We start from the raw sequence: 27,139 nt of genomic DNA on the forward strand, positions 1-27,139 counted from the left end.
GCAGTTTACATTTAGCCAGGGATTCAGACCTGGGTCCCATCCCGAGATGCCTCATTATGGCATTTAAATATAAAAAAAAAAAGAAAAATCCAAAATTCATCTGGTCCCAAGCATTTCTGATTCGGGAGACAGTCTGTACCATTTGTACAGAGGGTTCTTGTGTAGTTTCACAGCTCCAGCATGGCGCCATGCTACTTCCGGGTTGTACGCTCGCCAAACTATCTAAAATAAAGTAACTTAACTCCATGCCAACGTGGATAGTTCATACCCCCACTATCCACGTTGGCATGGAGTTGATTTTAGATAGCATGGCGAGCGTAGCGAGCGACCGAGCCCTCAGCATGGCCGAGCGAAGCGTGCAAGTACCGTACAGAGTTTCTGTGTGCTTTTCCTTTACCTTTTTCAGGCCTTTCATTACAATGTTACCAGTTTTGTAGTTGTTTCTAGATAAATAGCTTGCCATAAAGAAAGATCTGTGTACATGCACCTGTGGTGTCACGTTTCTTAGTGAGCCTGCATTCTTTGGGCACAGCTAATCATAACACATGCAAATCATCCCCGGGGGTTAACACCCCCAAATCCCCCCCACCCCAGGGCTAACACACACCCCCACCCCACCCCCCCACCCCCCCCCCACCCCCCCCTGTGCAGCCGGTACCTCCGTTGCGTGGTCCGGCACTGCAGTTGGTCGGGGAAGCACTTATGAAAAAAAGCGTCTTTCAGAAAATGGCTGCCCCATAGGAAAACCAGTTTTAAAAAAACTGTCTTTCGTATGGGGGCAGCCATTTTCCGAAAGTCACTTTTCGGAAAATCAGAAGAATGCCCTTCTTCTGATGATGAAACCGCCACACACAAAGGCGGAGAAACGCGTCAAGACTCTCCACTTGTCACTTTGAGGTGTCCAGGACTCCCTCTGCCAATCCAGGCAATATTGCTAACGAAACCCGGCTGTTCCAGTGATCGCACTGTGATCTGACCTATCTACCAGCAGCGGTCAGGGTGCTTTCTTCCATCCCGGCACCTGCCAAAGTACTAGAGCGGGACATTGAGGGCAACTTGCCGGTGGCAGCAATTCGGACTGTGTCCCTTCATACTGAACTTGCCTGTGGCAGCATATCGGACATTGCCCCGTCCCAATCAATGACCGCATTGCTAAGGACGGTCACATTGTTCTGAAAGCCGGCTGCTGCTCCAGCCACACTCTGCCTGTACTACGAGTGTGACATACGGCAATATGGGCTAAACAGCACAAACAGCAGGAGGGGACCAATCCCGCAGCTGGAAGTCTGGAGATTCTTATCCAATAACACTGCACTAACATCGGGACCCGGTAAGCTCCGGGGCTGCTGCCTCCTGCATTTTTTGCATAAAAATTGCAAAAGTCCCTTGGACATAAGGTTATTTCTACTATAGTGCGACATCTGATTAAAATATATATATACAGCATTTGTTTGTGCTATCTGGAAATTTAAACTGATTTCTGAGTTGTACCAGGCAGTTATAACATCTCTGGTGAACTGGAAATATAAAGTATGCAATTACTGATACAACCATTGCTACAATTGGTGTGTTCAGTACACACTATCCAATTATCATCAGTGTGGTACAAAGAGAAATTTGAGACCTGGACACCACTACCTGGTGCTATTAGTGGACATTTGATTATATGAGGTGCAACTTCTGCATTGCCTAGGCACCAGAAATTGAATATAAATTGAGATTGTATTGTCCCTATGGTATCATATTATATTATTTTATGTATTTTTTAATGTTTTTGATTGTGATCATTAATTTGCAACATAGTATAATACAGTAAATACAATAAAAATACATATGCATAATGGCAATACAATTCATATACAATAATAAAGGAAAAAAAAACAAAAAAAAAAAATATATATATATATATATATATATATATATATATATATATATATATATATATATATATATATATATATATATGTGGCAGAGTGAATGATATAGACATAGCATTGCACGACACAGATACCTCCCACAGGACTAAGCACAGACTAAGGGGTATACGCCCAACTACAAAGCCCAGCAAATCCAGGGAGAGATATCGATGCCATTAGTGCAAGAAAGGAACTATGTCGATACCTTTATTCATGCCCATAGGAGACATGGTATTTAAGGTAAAAATCCAATATGATTCTCTGCGGCTTAGTTTTAGTTAAAATATCACCGCCCCTCTCATCAAGGGTGACATGCTCCAATGCTTTGAAAGAAAAGAAATCAAGATTAGAGTTACAACATAGTGCAAAATGCTTTGAAAGAAAAGAAATCAAGATTAGAGTTACAACATAGTGCAAAATGTCGGGGGACACTGTGAAGGATGGATTTATTTCTAATACTCCTTGTGTGTTCAAGTATTCTCATTTTCAAGGGACGTTTAGTCTTGCCAATGTATTTTTTACCACACCGGCAAGAAAGAGAATAAATGACACAGGTGGTTAGGCAAGACATTCTACTCTTAATACTCCAAGATTTTGAATCATCACTATTAGCATACTTATAATGATCCTTATCGACATACTGACACATTTTGCACTTGTTGCAGGGGAAAAAACCATTACAGTTTCTAAGCCAACCATCATTAGGTACATCTTTTTAATGCGGCTGGGGCCAGAATAGATCTTAAAGACATGAATGGTGTACCACGTCCACATGATGGTGGATTGGAAGCAATACGTTATTTTTTGGATAAGGATACCAGTGTGGATTCTGCTTTTAGTAATTTTTTCATTGAATGCATTAAGGTGGTTATGTATAACAATGTGTTTACGTTTCAAGGTGAATATTTCATTCAGCATTGTGGGGTCGCTATGGGGACCCCATACGCACCAAGCTTAGCGAACCTCTATCTTGGAAAATGGGAGGAGCTTAGCCCCGAGATTAACTCTATCTTTATTTCTCTATCATTCTTATGGGATACAGGGAGTCGTTCATAACGATGGGAAAAAGAGCTTATCCGAAGGAGACAGGCACATATAAAAATTTATACAGGGTGTACTGGCTTCTCCCCTCTGCTCCCCTCCCTCTAGCTTCAGTTTGAGAACTGTGCCTCAGGAGAAGCACAGATCAGGAAGAGCTCCAGAGAGTTTTATCTTCTGTTTTATTTTCTTTATTATTTTGGGGCTGCTGTTTGGACTTAACAGCAGTCCTGCGTCGTGGGAGACTAGGGGAAGGGTTCAGCTGCTGGCCACTTCAAGGTACCGAGCTGTCCCTGCCACAGGACCACCGTCCTGAGTGGGTGATGTTACCGCGGGCATTGCGCTGCAGCGCGCACACCCCTGGCACGCCGCACACCCCTAGTCCAGTCTGAAGACGTCAGTGGTGAGTATTACCCCGGGGTCCCCAGCCGTGGGGTCCCCGGGTTATTGTGCGGCAAGATGGCGGCGGTATGGCGGTGCCCTGCACAGGGACCGCATAACCCCCTGCCTACACTGAGACAGGGTACAGTTCCTGTTTTGTCCAGGGCAGTTACCAAAGAGGTTTGGACATTCCCCAATGTCAGTCTCAGTATAAAACGCAGGTAAGCTCCGGCGCCATTACGCTGGGCGGAGCTTACCCAGAGTGAGACCAGCTCTGTGAGGGCGCCAAAACCTGCTTCTTCCCTGGCTGCTGGAAACGCCATTGTACTGCTCCAGACACTCCTCAGCGGTGTGGATCAGAGGGAATCTGCTTGCAGAGACAGCTTCAGGTTTTCAGCGCTTGTGTACTTGTGCACTTGCCTGCTTACACTGTAAAGTACTGTTATTGATTACTGTACTGTATTACCAGCTCTTCTAATCGGAGAGCTAAGGTTATCAGGTGTATTGGTCTCCTCCATTATCCTCTGTACACCACCCCACTGGCTTGTTAAGCTGTACAAGATCAGATAAGGCTACACATAGTATTTATCTGGTTAATTTCACACTGCATATCCACTGTGTGTGCGCGCTGTGTGAGGGGAGACTGTTTGTTTGTCACAATGGTGAGGAAACTTACATGTATGGTGTGCAGTGATAAGTTTGTGCCAGCATCTTCATCACAGGTTACTTGTGAGCCATGCATGTCCCCACAAAGTACTGGGGTCCCCCCACAACTAACTGGGCAGCAAAGTAGCACACAGGACAGCTCACAGGAGCCAGCCTGGGCTACAGGTATAAAAACCATGCTTGAAACTGTGACTACACAGTTAACTGCTACTGCAGCACAGACCCAGAGAGTACAAAGGGAGCTGGCTATCCTCTCTGCCAGAGTGGATGTAATTACTCCCACCCCTGGGGATACTCGTAAGAGAAAGGCCCCCTCTCAAACCCCTGATTCCGGGGCTGACTATGGGGATGATGATGATGATGTGGATGATGCAGACGCAGGTGATGATGAGCCTGATGCTTCACAGTCACTACTGCGGGGCACAGAGCCATTGATTATGGCAATCAGGGAGGTGTTGGACCTTCCCTTAGCTGAATCCACAGCAGGGGATGCCTTCTTTGCTACTCAGAAAAAGCAACAGGTGGTTTTCCCTGAGCAGGCTGACCTGGAAAGTACATTCAAGTCAGCGTGGAATAACCCAGAAATTAGGTTTAAAGTGGCAAAAAAGTTTAAGTCCACGTTTCCCTTCGATCCTGAGGGACGTAAGGTGTGGGAGGAGCCACCAGAGGTTGATTCTTCTGTGTCTCGCTTAGCCAAAAAGATGGTACTCCCAGTACCAGGGTCGTCTTCACTAAAAGACACCACGGACAGAAAGGTTGAAAACACTTTGAAGTCCATTTTTACTGCTAGTGGCGCGTGTCAGCGTCCTGTATTAGCTAGCTGCTATATGGCCAAGTCCATATACACGTGGGCCTCCCAGATCCAAGAAGGTCTTCTGGGCGACATGACAGTAGCACAGGTGTCTGAGAAATTACACCATATTCAGGACACTGCTAAAGTTCTGTGTGAAGCGCAGAAGGAGTTAGGAGCCATTAACGGCCGTAACTCAGCCATGGCAGTGTCAGGGCGCAGATCCCTCTGGCTCCGGCAGTGGGTAGCTGACGCTGACTCCAAAAGGAGTGTAGAAAACCTCCCCTTCACAGGTGGCAGGTTATTTGGGAGTGATTTAGATGAATTAATCTCTAAAGCCACGGCGGGAAAGTCCACTTTCCTACCATCCACTCCACAGGCGCCGAAGCGTCCTTTTCAGGCTCACTCCCAGCAGTCCTTTCGGGCAAGTAAATTCCGCCCTAAAGCCAGGGGTGGTTCAAACGCTGCAAGAGGCTCCCGTGGTAAATTCAGGAAGCCTTCCGCTTCGGCCACCGCAGAGCGGCCATCCGGGGCAGCTGCAGGGAAACCAGCAGCATGACGGTGGGGCTCCACCATTAGCTCCGGCAGAGGTGGGAGCCAGACTGGCGTTCTTCGGCCAGGTTTGGGAAGCCTCGTGCCTCAATTCTTGGGTGCAGGCTCTTATTACGCACGGCTACAAGCTGGAGTTTGCAGTTCAGCCACCGCAGAGGTTCTTCAAATCAGGCCTCCCAGCGTCCCCGGAGGACCAAGTGGTGTTGCAGCAAGCAATCCAAAAGCTGGTACAGGCCAAGGTTATAACCCGGGTCCCTCCCCTAGAGAGGGGGCAGGGTTATTACTCGAACCTATTTGTAGTTCCAAAACCAGACGGGTCAGTACGCCCAATTCTGAACTTAAAATCCCTGAATCCCTTCTTGAAAGTAACCAAATTCAAGATGGAGTCCTTGCGGGCCGTGATAGCGGCACTGGAGGAGGGGGAGTTCTTGGCGTCCTTAGATGTGAAGGACGCCTACCTTCACATCCCTATATGGCCCCCTCATCAGAAATACCTGAGGTTTGCGCTGCTAAATGAGCACTATCAGTTTCGCGCACTGCCATTCGGCTTGTCCTCAGCCCCGCGCATATTCACCAAGGTGATGGCGGAGATGATGGTGGTTTTAAGGAAAAAGGGTATCTGTGTGATACCATACTTGGACGACCTGCTAGTAAAGGCGCGGTCGCCACAGGAACTACAGACAGCCTTACAAGTTACCATACAGACCCTGTCGGGCCATGGTTGGCTCCTGAATCTGGCAAAGTCCTCTCTGATCCCTTCACAGAGACTTCAGTTCCTGGGCATGGTGATGGACACAGCTCTCATGAGAGTGTCCCTGCCACAGGACAAGGTGTTGGACATCCAGCAGCTGGTCACAGACTGCTGAAGACCCCCCAGGTAACGGTGCACCAGTGCATTGTCCTATTGGGAAAGATGGTCGCCTCTTTCGAGGCTCTCCAATTCGGGAGGTTTCACAGCAGGATTTTCCAGCTCGATCTCCTAGGGAAGTGGTCCGGTTCACACCGCCAGATGCACCGGCGTATTGTGTTGTCATCTCGGACCAGACTGTCACTACAGTGGTGGCTCCACACGCCCAACCTGCTGGCAGGGCGTCGGATTGGCATCCAGAATTGGGTCTTAGTCACCACGGATGCAAGCCTCACGGGATGGGGGGCAGTGACCATGGGTCAGTCCTTTCAGGGCAAGTGGACCCTATGGGAAACACGCCTCCATATCAACAACCTGGAGTTACGTGCTGTGTATTACGCACTTCTGAAGGCGGCCCCTCTCCTCAGCGGTCAGGCGGTCCGTATCCAATCAGACAACGCCACCACTGTGGCATTCCTGAACAGACAGGGCGGGACCAAGAGCAGGCCCTGTATGAGGGAAGCATCGAAGATCCTGTCCTGGGCAGAGAGTCACTGCCAGGCGCTCTCGGCCATATTCATACCCGGGGTGGACAACTGGGAAGCAGACTTCCTCAGTCGCCACGAGCTCCACCCCGGGGAATGGAGTCTACACCACCAGGTATTCAGTTCTCTGGTGGCTCGGTGGGGGACCCCACTGGTAGACTTGATGGCATCAAGAAGCAACTGGAAAGTATCCAGGTACTTCTCGAGGGCAAGAGACCCTCAGGCAGAAGGAGTGGACGCCCTCTCCATACCGTGGACGTTCAACAGCCTGGTGTATGTCTTCCCACCGATCCCCCTAGTGGCTCGGGTGCTAAGGAAGATAAGAAGAGACAGAACCGAGGTGATTCTGGTGGCCCCAGACTGGCCACGAAGAACGTGGTACCCGGAGCTTCTAAGTCTACAAAGGGACTCGTGGCGCCTACCCCTGCAAAGAGATCTACTCATGCAAGGACCGTGCGTCTTCCAGGCCTTGGAACAGCTGCGTTTGACGGCCTGGAAGTTGAACGGCAGATCCTGACTCAGAAGGGGTTTCACACTTCAGTCATCAGAACTATGACAAGTGCAAGGAAACCGGTAACAGCTGCACATTACCACCATATCTGGAAAAGATATGTGGGTTGGTGTGAACAGGAAAAGTTTACTCCTTCAGAGTTCAAACTGGAAAGGTTTCTTAGCTTTCTTCAAGCTGGTCTGGATCTAGGCCTACACCTAGGCTCTTTGAAAGTGCAGGTATCTGCATTATCTGTTTTCTTCCAGAAGAAACTGGCTAATATTCCTGAAGTGCAGACATTTCTGCAAGGAGTATTACATATACAGCCTCCTTTTGTGGCCCCTACTCCACGTGGGACTTGGATGTTGTGCTGAAGTTCCTTAAATCCTCCTGGTTTGAGCCCTTGGAGGAAATTGACCTGAAATATTTAACTTGGAAGACAGTGGTCTTACTAGCCCTAGCTTCGGCTAGGAGGGTCTCGGAGCTAGGGGCATTGACTTGCAAGAGTCCTTATTTGATATTCTTTGAGGACAGGGCAGAATTACGCACTAACCCGCGTTTTCTACCCAAAGTGGTGTCTGCGTCCCATGTGAACCAACCAATTGTGGTTCCTGCTGGTGGGCCTCATTCTGAGGTGCCAACGTCCTTGGACGTAGTAAGGATTCTCCGTGTCTACATCAGGAGAACAGCAAGGATTCGCAAAACTGATGGACTTTTCGTCCTCTATGACGCCCAAAAGATTGGACGTCCGGCTTCCAAGCAGTCTATTGCACGATGGATATGTGCAACCATTAAACAGGCTTATGTGGTAGCAAAGCTGCCTATGCCTGTTGGGGTGAAAGCTCACTCTACTCGTTCTGTGGGGACATCCTGGGCGGCTGCCCGAGGAGTTTCGGCCTTACAATTGTGTAGAGCAGCCACATGGTCTGGCCAACACACTTTTGTCAAATTTTATAAGTTTGATGCTCTGGCCACTGAGGATACTCAGTTTGGGCAAGCGGTGCTTCGGCAATAGGTTCCGCACAATCCCGCCCGTTCTGATATCTTTGGTATATCCCCATCGTTATGAACGACTCCCTGTATCCCATAAGAATGATAGAGAAAATAGGATTTTAATACCTACCGGTAAATCCTTTTCTCGAAGTTCTTATGGGATACAGGGCACCCGCCTCTGTGCGGAGGTTTGCCTTGCTCACTTTGTGAGATATGGACCAATACTGGGTCCTTCTGCTACCCTTCTTGTTCCTGGCAGACATAAGGGTGTAGGTTACCTAGGTAACTTAAACTTACATAGTGTACCTTAAAGGTCCACGAGTGTAAATTGTCACTTAGGTGATAATTCTATACATTGTTCCAGTTGGAACACAGTTCAAGATAGTTGTCATGTTGACATGTTCTTAGGCCCTTAGACTTCCCAGGTTATGGGGTTGCTAATGTGGTCTGTTATGTTGAATGTTGGGTGTGCTGGATGAATCTCACCACGGTAAATATACACATATTCCTCTCATATTGTTCTTCTCCTTCGGCACAGTTCACTTAACTGAAGCTAGAGGGAGGGGAGCAGAGGGGAGGAGCCAGTACACCCTGTATAAATTTTTATATGTGCCTGTCTCCTTCGGATAAGCTCTTTTCCCCATCGTTATGAACGACTCCCTGTATCCCATAAGAACTTCGAGAAAAGGATTTACCGGTAGGTATTAAAATCCTATTTTAAAGATCGTATTGTCTCCCTCCATAGATATATAGATGACATCCTTATTATATGGGATGGGGATGAGATCTCTTTCAATAATTTTATTGCTGCCATTAATGTGAATACTTACAATCTCCATTTCACCTCCAATTTTCATGATAGTAAAATCGAATTCTTAGATTTGTTGCTTGATTCCTCTGAATGGTCTCTTACAAATAATAAAATTGAGACGTCTACATATATTAAGCAGGTTGACAGCAACAGCTATGTTCATTTTAATAGCAGTCATTTTGGTAAGTGGATTCATAATATCCCTTACTCTCAGTTTGTTAGAGTTCGAAGGAGCTGTGCCAGTTTGAAGAAATTTGATGAGCAGTCAGCTATCTATAATAAACGATTTATTGATAATAAGTATCCCCCTCATTTAGTTGAGCATTGTCAGAAAAAAGCCCGTGATCGAGATCGCAATGAGTTGCTTCAATATAAGAAACGTCCTGTTAAATCTGATAAATTTATACCATGTGTAACTAAGTATAATTCTAGAAGCAAGGGTATCAGAGATGTTCTCAGTAAACATTGGGATGTACTATTATTAGATTCCTATTTACATGATTTACTGCCTCCTAAGCCTCAAATTGTTTTTAAAAAAGCCTCGTCTTTAAGATCTATTCTGGCCCCAGCCGCATTAAAAAAGATGTACCTAATGATGGTTGGCTTAGAACCTGTAATGGTTTTTTCCCCTGCAACAAGTGCAAAATGTGTCAGTATGTCGATAAGGATCATTAGAAGTTTGCTAATAGTGATGATTCAAAATCTTGGAGTATTAAGAGTAGAATGTCTTGCCTAACCACCTGTGTCATTTATTCTCTTTCTTGCCGGTGTGGAGAAAAATTCATTGGCAAGACTAAACGTCCCTTGAAAATTAGAATTCTTGAACACACAAGGAGTATTAGAAATAAATCCATCCTTCACAGTGTCCCTTGACATTTTGCACTATGTTGTAACTCTAATCTTGATTTCTTTTCTTTCAAAGTATTGGAGCATGTCACCCTTGATGAGAGGGGCGGTGATATTTTAACTAAACTAAGCCGCAGAGAATCATATTGGATTTTTACCTTAAATACCATGTCTCCTATGGGCATGAATGAAGGTATCGACAGTTCCTTTCTTGCACTAATGGCATCGATATCTCTCCCTGGATTTGCTGGGCTTTGTAGTTAGTTGGGCGTATACCCCTTAGTCTGTGCTTACTCCTGTGGGAGGTATCTTTGTCGTGCAATGCTATGTCTATATCATTCACTCTGCCACATATTATATATATATATATATATATATATATATATATATATATATATATATATATATATATATATATATATATTTTTTTTTTCCTTTATTATTGTATATGAATTGTATTGCCATTATGCATATGTATTTACTGTATTATACTATGTACTGTTATTGTCTGTATTTCTTATTTTTTATTTGTTCTTTGAATGAATATGCGGTATATGTACCTTTAAAATAATCAGTGAAGGTTCACGCGATCTGTGTACCATTGGGTATATAAGCTCTATTATTATTGATGCATGACACGCCTCCTGACGAAGTCACAAGCTGACGAAATGCGTTGGGGCGGTCCTTGGTTGACGTTGATGACAATCCACTGACGTTGTGACATCTCCGGATCCTTCGATTCTAGCCGCAGAAGTCCAGCCGCCGTGCCGCTGAGTGTCTGAATGTGGACCATTGACTACTGCCGTGCTGGTTTTTATGTGATTGCATACCTGCTTGTTCAAACTTACATGTATGTGAGCTTTTTATTATAGTAAATGTGTACTTTCATACTAGCTCATTTGTGCGCTTTCTGTTTTTTTTCTACATGTCTACCTACTGTGGTGTTTTGTGAAACGCCAAACGGAGCACAGCTGCACTGCATGTTGACCCCGATACACGGACGGATTCACTGCATTTCTGGACTCTTTAGCGCTTTTATGCATCATTAATGTAATTAATATATATATATATATATATATATATATATATATATATATATATATATATATATATATATATATATATATATATATATATATATATATATATAGCAGGAGTGTGCAGGCACTCAGTCAAATCCTTGAAGCAGCTGCCAGGGTGTTGTGTCAGTTATTTGCTAAGTCCGTGAGAGTGCCATAACCTGCCACGCTATATATATATATATATATATATATATATAGCCATTTTAACTTTGGGCACAGCCGCGGCCACCTTTAATTAGAGCGTTTGCGGCGGCCGGTAACCACGGAGATGGTGGGCCGCGGCCCAGCCAGGGAGGGTGGCCGGCCGGTATTCCTCCAAACTGTGCTGGCCCAATCCGCTGCTGTGATCATATGACTCATCTAAATTGTGCGTTTGGGTTCTGATGTCAGACCCCCTTAAAACAAATGATCTATAGTAAACTGTTGTGTGTGAGCAGCATTATTTGGTAGTAAAGGCTCGTACACACTGGGCAATCCTCTGTATCGGCAGCAGAGGGGATAGATACACACTTTCCAGTGCAGGAGGGCGATGGCAGGGGGGTTAAGCTGGGGCCATGCTGCATTTTGAATTATGCCCTTGTTAATGAGCCGCACACACTAAGCTTTATAATGAGCGATATTGCTCAGAAGGGCTGAAATGAACAATATTGCACATTTATGGGGCTGTGACAATGTCTAACCAGGCTTTTCAAAGAGATGTTAATTTGAAAACAAGAGGCTTTGTTTCCACACAGCATGCCAGCAATATAAATAAAGCTCTAGGTTTCATTGTGTGAATGTTTTGGCACAAGTAATATAAGAGCGTGTAATGCAGGCACCATGCACTCACCTCCTTACACGTGCCATTGTGGTTTCTGCAACAAGCATGAAGTCTTCAGTGAGTGAAAGCTGCACACCATTGGGAGCTTTCAGAGAGGGGCCGGGCATTCCAACTCAGGGCAGCACCGCGGGAGGAGCTGTGTGCGCCCGTGCATGCGCACCAGTCCTCCCGCGGCCATTTTAACTTTGGACACAGCCGAGGCCGGCCGTGGCCCAGCCAGGGAGGGTGGGTGGGTGGCCCGTACTACTCCAAAATGTGCCGGCCCACCGGGAAACGGCCGGGTTTCCCGGTGGGCCAATCCGCCACTGGATTTTTCATTATTTCGGTATACTTTTATATTTCAACAATGTATTTTGAGGTATCTTGCATTTATGTTGTATAAACACATGAAATACACACATATATTTTATTTGAGCATGAAACAAGGTTTCAAAACCTGAAACAAAGGTTGTGTACTATCTCAGGCACTGAATTTGAATGCAATGCAATTGTTTTCTTGCGCATATTTAGTGCCAGTTACAGATCATGTCCCCAGTAGTGCTTTTAGCAAAAAAAAAAAAAAAGGTAAATTCTGTAAACTATGGTTTTCGGAATGATAGGGATATTCAACCTGTAGATAGAAAAGGAATGGTAAAAATGTACCTTCAGTGTGTAGTGGGTTCTGTTCCAAGTGTATTCGAAATTCTGTATTTCGGATTCTCCTATGACTTTCTCATCCTGAGGTGCACAGGTGGTGTTCATGAAGAGAAGAAATCCTTATATCTGGAGAGCTTTTGGAGCTTATAACAAGAACAGGCTCTAATGTTATAGTATATAGATATAGACAATGTAATAACATGTATGGGTTGGCACATAAAAAAAAAATAGGAAGTATGCTGATCTTCCTCACAAATTGATGTACAATACCACAGAAAGACCTCAATGTGTTTTCCCCCAACTGGGGACTTTTTCAGGGGATCACCACTGCAAGATGTCTGGCAATTCTGCTACTGCCAAGTGTCTTTTTTTTTTTTTTTGGCCAGTAAATGCATCTTAGAATTGCTATATGAATAGTATGCACAAGCAGTTTCTGAAATATGTGGCATGTGTGACCGGTTTCTGCATACAAAATGCTACATAACAGAGTTTTTCAGGAAATCGCTGTAATGTAGCATTATGTATGCAGATTTAGCAGCAGTCGTAAACAAAACAAAGGCATGCCATATATCATTTTATTCAGCAGATGTAAAAATGTGTGCACTACAGATACCCCTTTCACATCGCACTTTTAAAACGGTAAATTGCCGTTTTTTTCCCTTTTTAAATGTTTAAGCCTGCACTGTGAATGCACCACAGCCGATTTACCGTTTAAAGTTAACTGGCATTTCGAACCGTGTAAAAAGCAGAGTCCTACACGGTTCCTTGCCGTTTTTTGTGCAATGTGAATGTGTACAATGCTATGCATTCACAGTGCAGGCTTAAACGTTTTAAAAAAGGGAAAAAAACGGCAATTTACCGTTTTAAAAGTGCGATGTAAAAGGGGTATAAACCGGTATTTAAAACGGTAATCTGCGGCAATGTAAAGGCTCTGACCCGTTTTAATTACCGTTTTAAAATACCGGTTTTTAAAACGTGTCGGCGATGTGAAAGTGGTAAGAGTCGCACAACAGCATAGTACTTCCTGCCCTTGGGCAGAAGAAATTCCTGCAGCATGTTATGAAATTGTATGTTTACATTTTCTTAATAAATATGAGCTCCGCAATATGTCCATGATCTACACCTGTGTACTTCAGGCTGAGCAAGTCATAGGATGATTCTACAAGTAAACATAGAAATTGTTATACATTTGGAACTTGTCGTTCTTGTGCTACTACACACTGAAAGTACGTGTGTGGAAGGGTGTTTTATTAAAGTTGTACTTTTGTATGGTGTCCATGTACTGTCTTTATTGTAATATTTAACTGGAGGGACTACAGGTACCAGCAGGCCCTTATTTGCCCTGCATGCTGTTACTTGTGGTTCTAAAAGTATTGGCATGCAGGGAAGGCTTGCTGGGACCTGCAGTTCCAAAAGTAAATCCATCCAGTGCCTTCCTATACCACGTAAGTGTGTTCAGTCACTGGGTATAGGCAGGAATGAGGCAGCACTTGGGAGACTTGAAAAACATTTTTTAGTGCTCAAAACATGTGGTCAACGTTTCGGGGCTCAGTACCCCATCATCAGGACAGTGTATACTACAAACTTGTGTTCATAAATAGACAAACTTACCAGCCCAATCATCCATGCTCCCCTGGGCTGCGCTAAAATATCATGAGCAGTGCTCAAGAAGAGAGTAGGTTGGTGTATGTTCAGTAGTTGGGATGCGAATTTGGTAATAATCTGAGACTAAATGCCTGCAGTAGGCTTTTGCAATAGTTATTTTGCACTCTATTAACATCTGGTTGATGATGACCTGGCATTTAAGTGTGTGTCTTCCACTGGGCCTGTAAAAGACTGTTCTTAATAGACATGCAAGTCCTGTCTAGTTTACTTAATCTTATGTATGGAACAGAATAGCACAGAAATCAGTGCAGCTGTCAGTACGGTCATGTGTTTTTAATGTGATTGTTGATACACACAGATGGCATCACCCAATTGTTTTGCTGCTTTGGACGTGTTTGACTTTCTGGTTGTTTTACTTAGATTGACATTTTTATGGGCCTGCAAAAATGTCATTTCTATTTTCTTCCAAATATACAGCACTGTTTGAAATCAAATTATGTGTGGACAGTGAAATATAAACTTAATGCTAAATCAGTACTAGTAAAATTAGCAGAGAATGTATGTAAACACTGGGGGACAGATGTACTGAGCCACATAGAGGGATTATGGGCCAGATGTACTAAGCTTCAAAAAGTTATAAAATGGATCATGTGATCAACTGCCAGTCAACCAACTCCTGTAATTTTTCTAACAGTCTGTAGCATGGCAAATAGGAGCTGATTGGCTGGTGCTTTATCACTTTTTAAAGCTTTGTACATCTGGCCCAAAGTACCAACCGGTCAGCTCCTAATTGCCATAGTACATGCTGTGTTTAAATACTGACAGTGATGAGCTTATTGGTAAGAACTTTCTCCTTTCACTTTATCACTCTCCAAGGCTTCGTACATCTGTTCCTGGATCAAAACCCCATTGGTATAGTGCCTGTGTCATATTAGGATGGTATAAAAAAAAATCTCTTCAGACCCAGTTTCCATATGATTAGATTTAATGGATGTTTTTTAAATGATTGCACTCTAATATGTTTAAAAAAATTATGCAATTCTGTACATCTGTCTCTCAATAATACTTTGTCTGCTTGTTAGCACCTATATCAGTGGTTCCAAAATGTTTTTGCATCATGGCCCCCAATAGGGGCAATGGTTCTCAACCCCGGGCCTCAAGTACCCCCAACAGTGCATGGTTTCCATGTCTCCACACTGAATCACCATTTTTACTTTGTGAAATGTATGGTGTATTCAGAATGGGGGATCATAGGATCAATACATATTTCAGATTGCATAATAAGCTACATGTATGAAAATGTGATACTGCTATTGAAGGCGTTGCCATAGGGATCAGCTGGTTTAGAACAGGATTTCTTAGGCCATGTTATTACTTAGGGAATATGCTCTGTGCAGACAAGTATGCTAGTTGCTGACCCATATATGCGTGACTGATGGAAAATCCTAAACACCCTGGTCTGTTGGGTTACTAATGCCCCTTTCCCACTGCAGCCTTAAAATGGTATATTGCCGATTTTTGAGGGCAAAATACCGTTTAAGGCTGCAGTGGGAAAGCGCCAGAGTTGAAATACCGTTTAAAGTTAAACGGTATTTCAACCCGTTTTCAAAGCAGTGTTTTAAACGGTAATCTACCGTTTAAGAGGCAATGGGAATGCATCTTAAACGGTATTCTTAATGTAAACAGGCTACAATTCAAGCGATTGGTTGTTGCCTGTGTTGTGACACTCCCCACAACCCTGAAAAGCCCATTAAAGTCACAGGCACTCATTTGTGCTGTAAAAACGTTTTGAAGAGCTAAAACGTTTTACCTGCAATGGGAATGGTACTTAAATGGCATTTAAAACTGTAATCTGCTGCAGTGGGAATGCGAAATACCGTTTAAGATTACCTGTAACTTAAAACGGGTCTGCAGTGGGAAAGCAGCATAAGGGAGTTTATCATTTTCTACTGTTCCTTCTGTATACACTCACTCTGGTTTTGTCTCCTACAGTGTTACAATGTATTCATTCATATTAATGCCGTCACTCTGAAGTCTAGACATTTCTGGCTTACCAGTTTACTTTCCTTTTGTTTCCCCCATACATGTGCACCAGCTTATTAAACTATTTCTATAATTCTCTCTCCATGAGCCATCTTTACCCTGCAACTTCTCTTACACATGATATTATAGATCTTCCCCCAACAGTGTTTGTCGACCCTCCTCCTTGTGCTCTCTTCCTCTCCATCTCTCCACCATGGTGTCTATTCTATTAAACTGCAAATATTGTTAAATATTAAAACTAGTGCCTCTTTGCAAAATCTCACTGTTGCAGCTCCCAAGCAAAAGGTTCCTATCAATTGCCAAACAGAATATATCATAACAAGAAGAAGCACTGCTGTTCACAGGGGGTTATTCTGAATCGTAAGGCTGTGAATTCGCAGCCATTCCAGTCCACCAAACCCCGCTTTGCAAGGGCGATTCCCTGGCAGGTCCTGCGAATGGATGTTATACAATAACATCCATTCGCAGCCTAGTGGGATCCACCCGCATCATTCGATGGTCGGCGATCACCGAATGATGGTGAAGGTGCAGGTGCACGCATATGTGTGGACGCTTACATATGCTTAGATATGCGTGGACGCTCTGGAGGAAGTGGGCGGGCAGCTGACATCTGGTGATGTCAGCTGGTCGCCCCCTACATCACCCGGCCCACGTCCCTCCATGCCCCTGGCTCGCACACTTGGGTGCATGTGCCTAGTGAACAACCTGTTCGCCATGGCTGCACGCACCTGGCATATTCCCATGCGCAGAAATGACCATGCACATATGCCCACCATCGGAGCCCCTGCAAATATTCTGGTCTGTGCAAACGGACTAAAATAAGGCACACAATGTGTTTATAACCCATTATCAAGTAAAACCACTTTACTGCTCATCATATTCCAGATTGAGTCCAAAATAAGCAGTCATAGACTCTTGCCCCCAGGCCTTCAAAAAGTCAAATGTTCCAAGGAAATCCTCCAAGGGCAAATTCAGTCCCATCAAGCAGAGTCTCTTTAGACAAATGGTCTCATGGATCCCAACTCGCCTGCAACCATTATTTACCAGCAAAGGGCTAAATCGTAAGCAGGGTACTCACCGAGCAATAATTGTTACGATTTTGCTGATTCCAACAGGTCGGCAACATCCTCCATCATTTTTATATGCAGGACAACTGAGTACATTGCTAGCAAGAACCATGCAGCAAGTCCAATGCCAACGCACTAACAAACCCCTCCCCCCTCCCTGCCATTGCTGATCATGACTGGCATTGGCAATTGTGTATTATGGTGAAATTAGTTGGTGCTATGGTTATATGCAACATTTAAGGCTGCTATATAATAGAGAATAAAGGCACTCGTGTAGTTTCACGGCGACAGCAAGGCGCCGTGCGTCTGAGTCCCCTTGCGGGGCTCGCTTCGCTCGCCCACGCTGCGGGCTCGCTACGCTCGCCACGCTATCTAAAATCAACTCCTGCAACGCTATCTAAAATCGACTCCATGCCAACGTGGATAGTCTGGGTATGAACTATCCACGTTGGCATGGAGTTAAGTTACTTTATTTTAGATAGTTTGGTGAGCGTACAACCCGGAAGTAGCACGGCGTCGTGAAACTACACAAGAACCAGAATAAAAGATAAACATATGTCCCAGATATGAAAATATTATTTAAAAAAAAAATAGATTTCTACATACAGAGGCGTGACAAACCATTCACAACTATCACAGGCATGGGACATCAGTTTACATTCCACATGTACAGTTTGAGATTAAAACTAATTCCATTTGCACGGCTATTAGGACTATTTTTTGACACTTCAACACGCAACAGATGAAAACTACGCATATGCAGTAACCCTTCACTATACGTATTTCAAATGTCCAGCAGCTGAAACGCAGATTTCAACAGCTACAGCATCAGAGAGCTGATGTTCCACTTGTGGAATGCTGTCAGGTAAAAGGTATAGGTTACATGCTGCAATCTGAGATCAGGGCAGCTGGGTGTGCACGAATATCTGCAGATTATATATGTGCAATATATGCACAGCCCAAAATGTACTAAAACACATTGTACATTCTGACCTGAGTAACATACCCAAGTCATCTCTGGATCTGTTCCATTTTATAACATAAGCTCTGAAGTTAAATCGATAGCCACCATTTCACAATTGCAGGTTATGTAAACACTACATTCTGCCTGGTCAAAGTCCATTATTATACTCTGTGACTATTATAAAGCACATGACAAAGTTGTTTTAATTGATTTTATCTTAAAATATAATGTGTTGACACAGAGGCGGAACTACCATTGGTGCAGCAGGTGCAGTGCACCGGGGCCCCTAAAGACTAATGGTGCCCACAGACACTACAATAATCGAATGCGTTTTGTACTTTTTAAGTACAAAACGCATCCTCTGTACAATGATCGGGTGCAGTTTAAGTGCCTCTGCGACGCGATGCGCGTCCCCGGCACCCCGATATTGTATGTCCAAAAAAGTATGTGCAGCACATACTTTTTTGGACATTATCGCACAGCATCGGGCCTGCTGTGTAGTGGCATACGATTAGTATGCTGTCCGTGCTTTTTTTTTTTTTTAAACACGCCCCCTCCGCTGTCAGTCATCTGCTGCGTCGCGAAGAGGGCTGTCACGTGGAGGCAGTACAGGCGGCAGCACAGGTCGGAGCGGCAAGACAAGGCGGCTATCAGGTAAGGTTTTTTTTTTTTACAGGTGCCCGCAAAATTACATAGAAGCAGAGGCGTAGCTATAATATTGGCCGCCCGCTTGCCTCAAGCCCGCCCGCTTCAATCCCGCCCGCAGCCCCCGCACACTCAGCGCAGGAACGCCAGCACCCCCCCGCAGCCAGGTAGACGCTGCACGGCCGCCCGGACCCCCCCCCCCCCCCCCCCCACAGGGTAATTTTGCTGTGGGTAGGGGGTATTGCTGGGGCTGAAGAGGCTGCAGGAAATTAACATTACAAAACTAAGATCAAATCGCATCGTACGTGCTAAGTGCAAATCGCATCGCATGCTAAAAGAAAATTGTATAGAACAATTGTAAAATCAAAAACGCATAGCACAGTACAATTGTAGTGTCTGTGGGCACCATTAGGGGCCCACTGCTGCCCCATCACCCTCTTCCTGTAACCCATTGTTTTTCCTTGTCACCCACTTCCTACACATGCCTCTCCCTATCATGCTCGGCCTCTCCCTGTCACCCCACTGTTGTGTTCTATATTGTGAATTTGGGTTGAGGTGGAGGAAGGGGGCCTAAATTATATTTTTGCACCTGGGCCCAGCACCCACAAGTTCCGCCTCTGTGTAGACACAATTTTAGTTTTTACAATGTGATCAGCAGCACTCCTTGATTTATATGCTCTATAAAGATTTTAAAACCTTTTTACTGTAAGCTTGGTTATCTTTAGCTAATTACCTTTATTCATATGACTTGTAACATCATACTTTATAACCCTGCTCCTGATTTCATCCTCCTATACCAGGCTGCATTCCTATTCAATTCCACACTGCACCAGCAGCCTAGCAGTATGGGCATCAACAGAAGCAATTGCAACAAAACCTCACTGGGTTTAGCACAGTACCTGTATAATAAGGTAGAGGAATAACAAGTGCACCAAGGCGCTCTCGCAACACATATGCACATCATACATTCAGAATCAGTGGGTAATTAATGCAGGCTGCACTCGTGCTTTTCACCTCTATGTAAGAAGCACTATAGGGCCCAGGTGCTTATGGGTACCATTTTATCTAGTATGATTGGTTGCTTCTCAAGTTCTCCACTGACCCCCTTCTCCATACATTATTTATTTGCCAACACTTTCCCTGGGATAAAAAGGTTTGCTGTAAATGGTGACATTAGGAATGTTATGGGCTGCATAAATACCCTGTGCGAATATAGTCTGTGAAATTACTTGGAATCAGTGAGATGAGGAAGGCAAGCAGAGGGTAGGGTGCCTAAATAATCATTAACACGTCATGTGTTTTCTGAGATTTTTTTTCTCTGTACTGACTTTCTCTCTAGCATTTCCTTATCTTTATTTTTTCCAATCTTTCTCTCTCTCTTCCTCCTGCTTCTCCTTTCTGTAGATACACAAACTCCGAAGAGACACTGAAGAGATCAGCCTTAACCTGATGGTTTCTCTCTCCAGTACACCTGCTACACAAGTGCCAGCAGAATGGTAGAGCTGAAAATAAAAAAATAAAACCAGTCCTTGTAAATTGTAGCCACTTTGCCATATGTATTTGCCATATGTATATTTGTGTAAAGGGAACCGTATATTCTTTGGAGCTAGATGTGAGTGTTCTGAATAAAGTGAATTGGAAAGAGGCAATTACACAATTGAAATGTAGAAAGCTATTTATATATTTTCTACTGTGTAACACAATGATATGCCTGTCTGCACCTAGATCATTGGATAAGCCCAGGCCCTCTGTGAACTCTCCTTCCTGTGGACTCTGTAAAGTCCATCAAGATATGATGGGAACAATAAAATAAACACTAACTTTGCTCCTTAATGATATCATATATTTACACATAACAATGTAATTGTGGGGGCTTTGTAGTAACCTTTGCCAAAGTACTTTTGCAGAATTTTCAATGCAAAGGCTTGTATATTGCATTCTAATACTGAACATATAACCTGTGGTGCTTGCATAAAGACTCTCTAAAATGGTTGCTTATTGTAAGAAGAGGTCTCTAAAGAATTGTGTTTCTTAGAAACATGTAATTACAAGGCAGAAGACTGTCCCCTGGGACGTTTGTAGTCAATTGCCGATGCTGTTCTATGTTTGTAGTGTTCTTTGGCGTTACCCTTAGTTACAAGATTAACCAAACTAGAGCAGCTAAAGAGAGAGATGAATATAATGCCCTCTATCGGTTTCCCAAGGACATGTTGCGGTTCTAAGGAAGACACAGCAGTTGCCAATGCTGAAGATATACAAATTCCTGTAGAAGCTAAAGCTGGGTACACACTGAAGCAGTGGGTTTTCATTCTGACGTTGGAACAAATTCCCCTAAGGCCAGATTAAGTGTGCACATGGGAACAGGTTTAATTAAGGACACCTTCATATAGACAACCAGCCAGTGACCAGTAGGAAGATGCAATCGCCCATACACATTGAGCAATGTAGGCAATTTGTTACATAAAGCCGACAACCTGAATACCAGAACTCCAGTCAAACCTATAGCTGGGCACACACTGAGCGATCTGCCATCTGGGCAGATCAGACCAGCAATTGCCCATATTGTTCGGTGTGTATTCGTCATTTACCCACTCCCAAAGTTTTTTGCAATGACACTAGCTTTCATGTATTGCACATAAAACCTGACAATATCATTAACTGCACATGCATGTTAACAGTGATGGTTCCGTCCTTCATTAACATTGATGCAGTGTGTACAGGGAATCTGGGCTGACGGGAACTCGTTCTGATGTCAGAACTAATTCACGTCACTCCAATGTGTACACCGCTTTAGGTTTCCTCCGTCTATAACCTATGTCTTCATTTAGGGTAGTCTGCAACAAAATTGCTGAAGGTTTTTATGCCAATTAATAATACTGATCACCTTCAAGTGCATATTTATAAGCTCCCTATATTCTGTGCAAATAACTAATATAAATTAGGTTTATATGAGGAAAATTCGGAACACACTGTAGCCTTATAGCATTTTTTAATTGGTTATATAGCTAATTACAGATTTGTAGTTTTAAATTAGTGGGAAACTGTGTTGAGAGTACTGGTCAGCCAAGGACATGCAGATAACAAGCAAATTGGCATGTTCCCCATTACTAGAAGTCAGCATTTTATTTATTTTTTGTTGTAAAAAAAAATTTTTAAGATTTTATGAAAAATTGTAACATATGCAATTTATTATAAGAAGAATAATCTTCATGGCTTTTGTATTTTCTTTCCAAATTTTAAGGATGGAGATGTTACTTTTAACCGTGCCAAGCTGTTGAACATTGGCTATATGGAAGCTTTGAAAGAGTATGATTATGACTGCTTTATCTTCAGTGATGTTGACCTGATTCCAATGGATGATAGGAATATCTACAAGTGTTACAGCCAACCCAGGCACCTGTCTGTATCTATGGATAAGTTTGGGTTCAGGTAAGAGTTAATCTGATGTGGAAGTTGTTGAGGATCAAATTGTAAATCGGTGGGGAAAGAGTAGACAGATACCAGTGTGCAGAGATACCATGCTTAGCATACCATTTAGTGTAACAAACTTATTTATAAGATATCCACAATATGATATTGGATGCCTATTTGGTCAGTAAATTATAGTGGAGGTCCTCCCCATAGAGTAAACGAGACTGTAGGAAAGAAAGTACTCATTATGTGGGGGGCACACTTTAGTTTTAATACTTAATATGAAATTTTAGTCTTAATAAAAGAAATAGAGGTCTAAGCTCCATATGGAATCCGGATATCCAAAAACCGAAATATTCCAAAAACCATAGTTTTTGAACTGTCTCGTTTTTTTGTGGAGTGGACCCATTGGTCCAGGAGTTCCTGTTATTCGGTCATACTGAGGTTGACGGTAGCATCGCCGTGGCGTCTTCCTCTTCGTCCAGACCTGCTCCCGCAAGGTCCATATCCTCGCCAGGACCTAGCTCATCTCAGTTTGATGGCCTGGCTTTTTGAGACCTCCTTATTAAAGAAGGGATTCTCTGAGGCAGTTATTTGGACTATGCTGAGGGCTCCAAAACCCGTATCTGCATCAAACTATCGAGTCTTGAGGACCTATATCAGGTGTTGTGAAAAGCAGAAGGTTCACACCTCTAAGTTTAAGATGGCCAGGCTCCTGGATTTTCTCCAGGATGGGTTTTCAGCAGGTTTGAGACCTTGAAGGTACAGCTTTCTGCGTTATCTATCTTCTTTCAGAAGAGAGTGGCTCGGTTACCTTCCTTCAGCGGGTTATATGTATTAAACCTCCATATTGATAGCTGGTAACACCATTGGATTTGTCATTGGTGCTGGCAGTTTTACAGAAGCCACCCTTGGAGCCTCTAAGGTCGGCTGACCAAAAGTTTCTTTCCTGGAAACTGGCTTTTCTTTTGGCGATTGCCTCGGTCAGACGGGTGTCTGAGTTGGGGGCTTTGTCTTGCAAGTCACCTTTTCTTGTATTTAATGAATATAGGGCTGTCCTTTGTATGGTACTTACATTTTTGCCTAAGATTGTGTCTAACTTCCATCTAAACCAGGAGATTGTGTTTTGTCCTCCTGTGTAGGCAAGAAATAGGGACAAACCTAAAAAATTGGATGTCGTGCTGCGCATTTATGTGGACAGAGTGAAGGAGTTTCATAAAACTGACTCGTTACTGGTACTGTATGACGGACATAAGAGAGGGTGGCCAGCTTCTAAGCAGACCATTTCTAGGTGGTTGAGGTAGGGTATTGCCTTTGCTTACACTTAAGTTGGCAGGCCTGTTCCGGCTAGGATTAATGCCCATGCCACTAGGTCAGTTGCTTTCTCTTGGGCTGTGCATCACGGGGGTTCAGCGGAGCAGTTATGCAGGAATGCCACCTGGTCCTCTGTTCACTGGCTCTTGAACATCCCAAGGTTGAGCTGTGTCACCAGGATGGACGATGGAGAAAAGAGGATTTTTGTAAGAACTTACCGTTCAAATCCCTTTCTCTGAATCCATCCTGGTGACACAGCGATCCCTCCCTTTACGCTCAGTAAGTTTAAACCATTTCATGTTAATTTATCATGTTACATGGTTGTTTTTGATTGTGCATATTAATATGGTTAGACATTATGCTGAGTACTGTATCCTAGTGGGCTCTTGAAGTTGTACTGAGGAATTCTGGGATGCAGCAGGAGAGGAGCCTGCCTCTTGAAGTAACATAGGTGCCTGGCTCCTGTGGACCCTACTACATCCCAAGGTTGAGCTGTGTCACCAGGATGGACTCAGAGAAATGTATTTGAACGGTAAGTTCTTACAAAAATCCCCTTATACCCAAAATCTGGAAAATACCCTATCCAAAATGCTCCTGGTCCTGAGCATTTTTTATAAGGGATACTCGACCTGTACATACAAACATGGAGACACACGTAGTCAAAAATATTATATTGAATATAATTTATCGTCCACTGTAAATTGTTGAAAGTTTACCACTACAGAATGAGCCAAAACAAATAAATATAATACAATTAAAGTTAAAGCATACAAATTAAGACTGAAAACATACACAATGACCCGTGCAGGTTGTATTGTGTTTAACAATAGTCCGTTGGCAGTAATTTGGGTACGTGTATAGTTTCATGGCGCCAGCTTGGCCGCACGCTACTTCCGGGTTCTGCGCTCGCCAAACTTTCTAAAATAAACTAAATAAACTCCATGCCAACGTGGATAATTCATACCCCCACTATCCACGTTGGCATGGAGTTGATTTTAGATAGCGTGGCGAGCCACCGAGCCCGTAGTGTGGGCGAGCGCAGCGGGGACTAAGACGCACGGCCATGCTGGCGCCGTGAAACTACACAAGTACTGTTATTTGTAATTAAATGTTAATTGTAAAATAGGAGTAAATGTATCCCTATATAGCATTAGACTGACATAACACATCTTTTAGCACAATTTTACCATCTATATAATAAGTTGAAGAGTGTGTGTGTGTGCGTGCATTTGTGCGTGTCTGTCGCATTGCAGACACACCATGGCACTCAGAGCCACAAAATTCAGCAACAAGATACCTCTGGACCCGATGGTGTGCACCCCGAAGCCGTTTTTGGGAAATTTTACTTAGAAATTTAAAAACACCAAGTTTTAATTTGCCATCACTCCACACCTGATTTCATTGCTGTAATTGAGTATGAATGACACATTCTAACATTATGGTGAAGGCTTTAAACAATTAGGAATAATTGAGGGTATACATAGACCACACACACGTACACATTGTACACGTACACCACATACGCACACATAGCACACAACACACCTCACACATTTACACCTTGGACAGATACACACAAAACAAACACACACATAACACACCACATGCAGCACAACACAAACCCATATACACTACAACACACACCCAAAAACAGTACAACCAACACACAGAACACACACACTTAAACATTGTGCAGATACAGAAACACACAGAACACACACATTTAAACATTGCCAGGATACGCATAGCACACTACACACACATATATACGTAGCACACCTCTCAAACTTACACATTCGGCAGATACACACAACACACACACACAACACACCACTCACAGTACAACACACACCCAAAAACAGTACAATACACAGAACACACACACTTAAACATTGCACAGATACACACAGCACACACACACATTTATACGTAGCACACCTTACACATTGGGAAGATACACACAACACACACATAACATACCTCTAACAGCACCAAACACACCCTAAAAAACAGTACAACACACACAAAACACACACTTAAACATTGCACAGATACACAAAGACACAACACACACATACACATACTGTATATACATAGCACACCTCACACACTTACACATAAAAAAATAATTTGCAGTTTAATTAACAGTCTGTACCGGCAAATAAAAACTGTACCTAATGTACCGTGTTTTTCTTTTTTTCCCATATCCATCTCTCCAGTCCTCCAGCCTGTCACTGCGCTCCCCGGCCAGTTGCACTGAGAAAACTTTGTCCTGGCCAATGCACCCGTTGATCAATACAAAGTGGGTACACTGCACTCACCCTGTTAGTCAGTTGGATGTTAGGCGCTGCTCCGTTCCCCAGACTCTTTTGGTTCATAGATAATGTTTGGTCGAAGGACATGAGCTCTGCATGTATTTGTTTGAATGTTATGAGTGTCAGAAGTTAAAGAATAAGACTGAGATGAAGATATGTCACGTTAAAGTGTACAATTTACTCAATAAATTGTGAAAAAATATGTGTATATAGAAGTAGAAGTATAATGAAGAAATGAAAGTAGGATTAAAAAATAAATTCTGATTCAAACTGATAATTGGATGGGGGTGAGTTGCGAAACAAATCGGTACTTGTTTCCTAGCACGGCGCCAGCGATTTTTATCTCAAGCATCGGGACCTAAATAATCGCGTCCATCGCATGCAACCAAATCGCATGCGATGCGATCAACGCGATTTTTACATTGGAATCAATGTAAAATGGTCACTGAGACCCAATTTTACATTGGGCCCAAAGTAAAAAGCCCCCGAAACCCCAAATTTTAATTGCATACCCCCCTCATGGGTGAAATGGCCCCCCATTGTTAACGCCACCCCACGATGAACGCCAACCCGAAACATGGCGAGCGCAGCGGTACGCGTCCTCCGGCCTTTTCATACCCCCACTATCCACGTCGGCATGGAGTAGCTTTTATAAAGTGTGGCGAGCCCGATGCGTGGCAAGCAGACATGCATAACTTCACAGGTATATGCGTCCCCTCGCGGGGCTCGCTGCGATCGCCACACTTCAACATCAACTCCACGCCGACGTGGATAGTGGGGGTATGAAAAGGTCGGAGGACGCGTACCGCCGCCCCGTCACGGGCTCGCTGCGCTCGCCACGCTTGGGGTCGCGTTAACAATGGGGGGACACTTCACATACTTAAAACCCATGACGGTGCATATACAATCAATAATTGGGCCCATTTCCCATTGTTACCTATGTAAAATCGCGTTGATCGCATGCCATTATAATGGCATGCAATGGTCGCGATCAACGCGATTTTATCATTGAAAGCTAATTTAACATTGAGCCCTATGTAAAATCGCATTGATCGCGTCGGTCGCATCGCATGCCATTATAATGGCATGCGATGGACGCAATCAACGCGATTTTCTCCTTGCCGGCAATTAAAACACTTAATTGACAGAAAATCGCGATGATCGCATACCTTAAGTTACCTTAACTTAAGGTATGCGATCTACCATGAAGGGCTCCGTGCTAGGAAACAAGTACCAACAAATCTATAGGTGGAGGGGGGTATGGATATTGTGGGCATAATTGGTGTTTGGTACCCAGTTGATAAGAAATTTTCACTGCAGTGTCACCGTAGGGGGATTTCCAATTTGGGTTCAGGTGGTCTT

At 43.8% G+C, this 27,139-nt stretch overlaps 1 protein-coding gene across 1 annotated transcript in view; it reads left to right on the top strand.

Annotated features, from left to right (window-relative positions):
* The window catches only part of B4GALT1 (beta-1,4-galactosyltransferase 1), an 87,655-nt gene that overhangs the window by 39,714 nt on the left and 20,802 nt on the right, over nt 1-27,139 (top strand). The window contains exon 3 of the mRNA XM_083174904.1: nt 21,979-22,166. Coding sequence (XP_083031030.1) covers nt 21,979-22,166 — 188 coding nt within the window. The remainder of the gene's footprint in view (nt 1-21,978; nt 22,167-27,139) is intronic.

Source organism: Crinia signifera, chromosome 1 (genome assembly GCF_055691185.1).
Source record: "Crinia signifera chromosome 1, ASM5569118v1, whole genome shotgun sequence".
NCBI classification, from domain to species: Eukaryota; Metazoa; Chordata; class Amphibia; order Anura; family Myobatrachidae; genus Crinia; species Crinia signifera.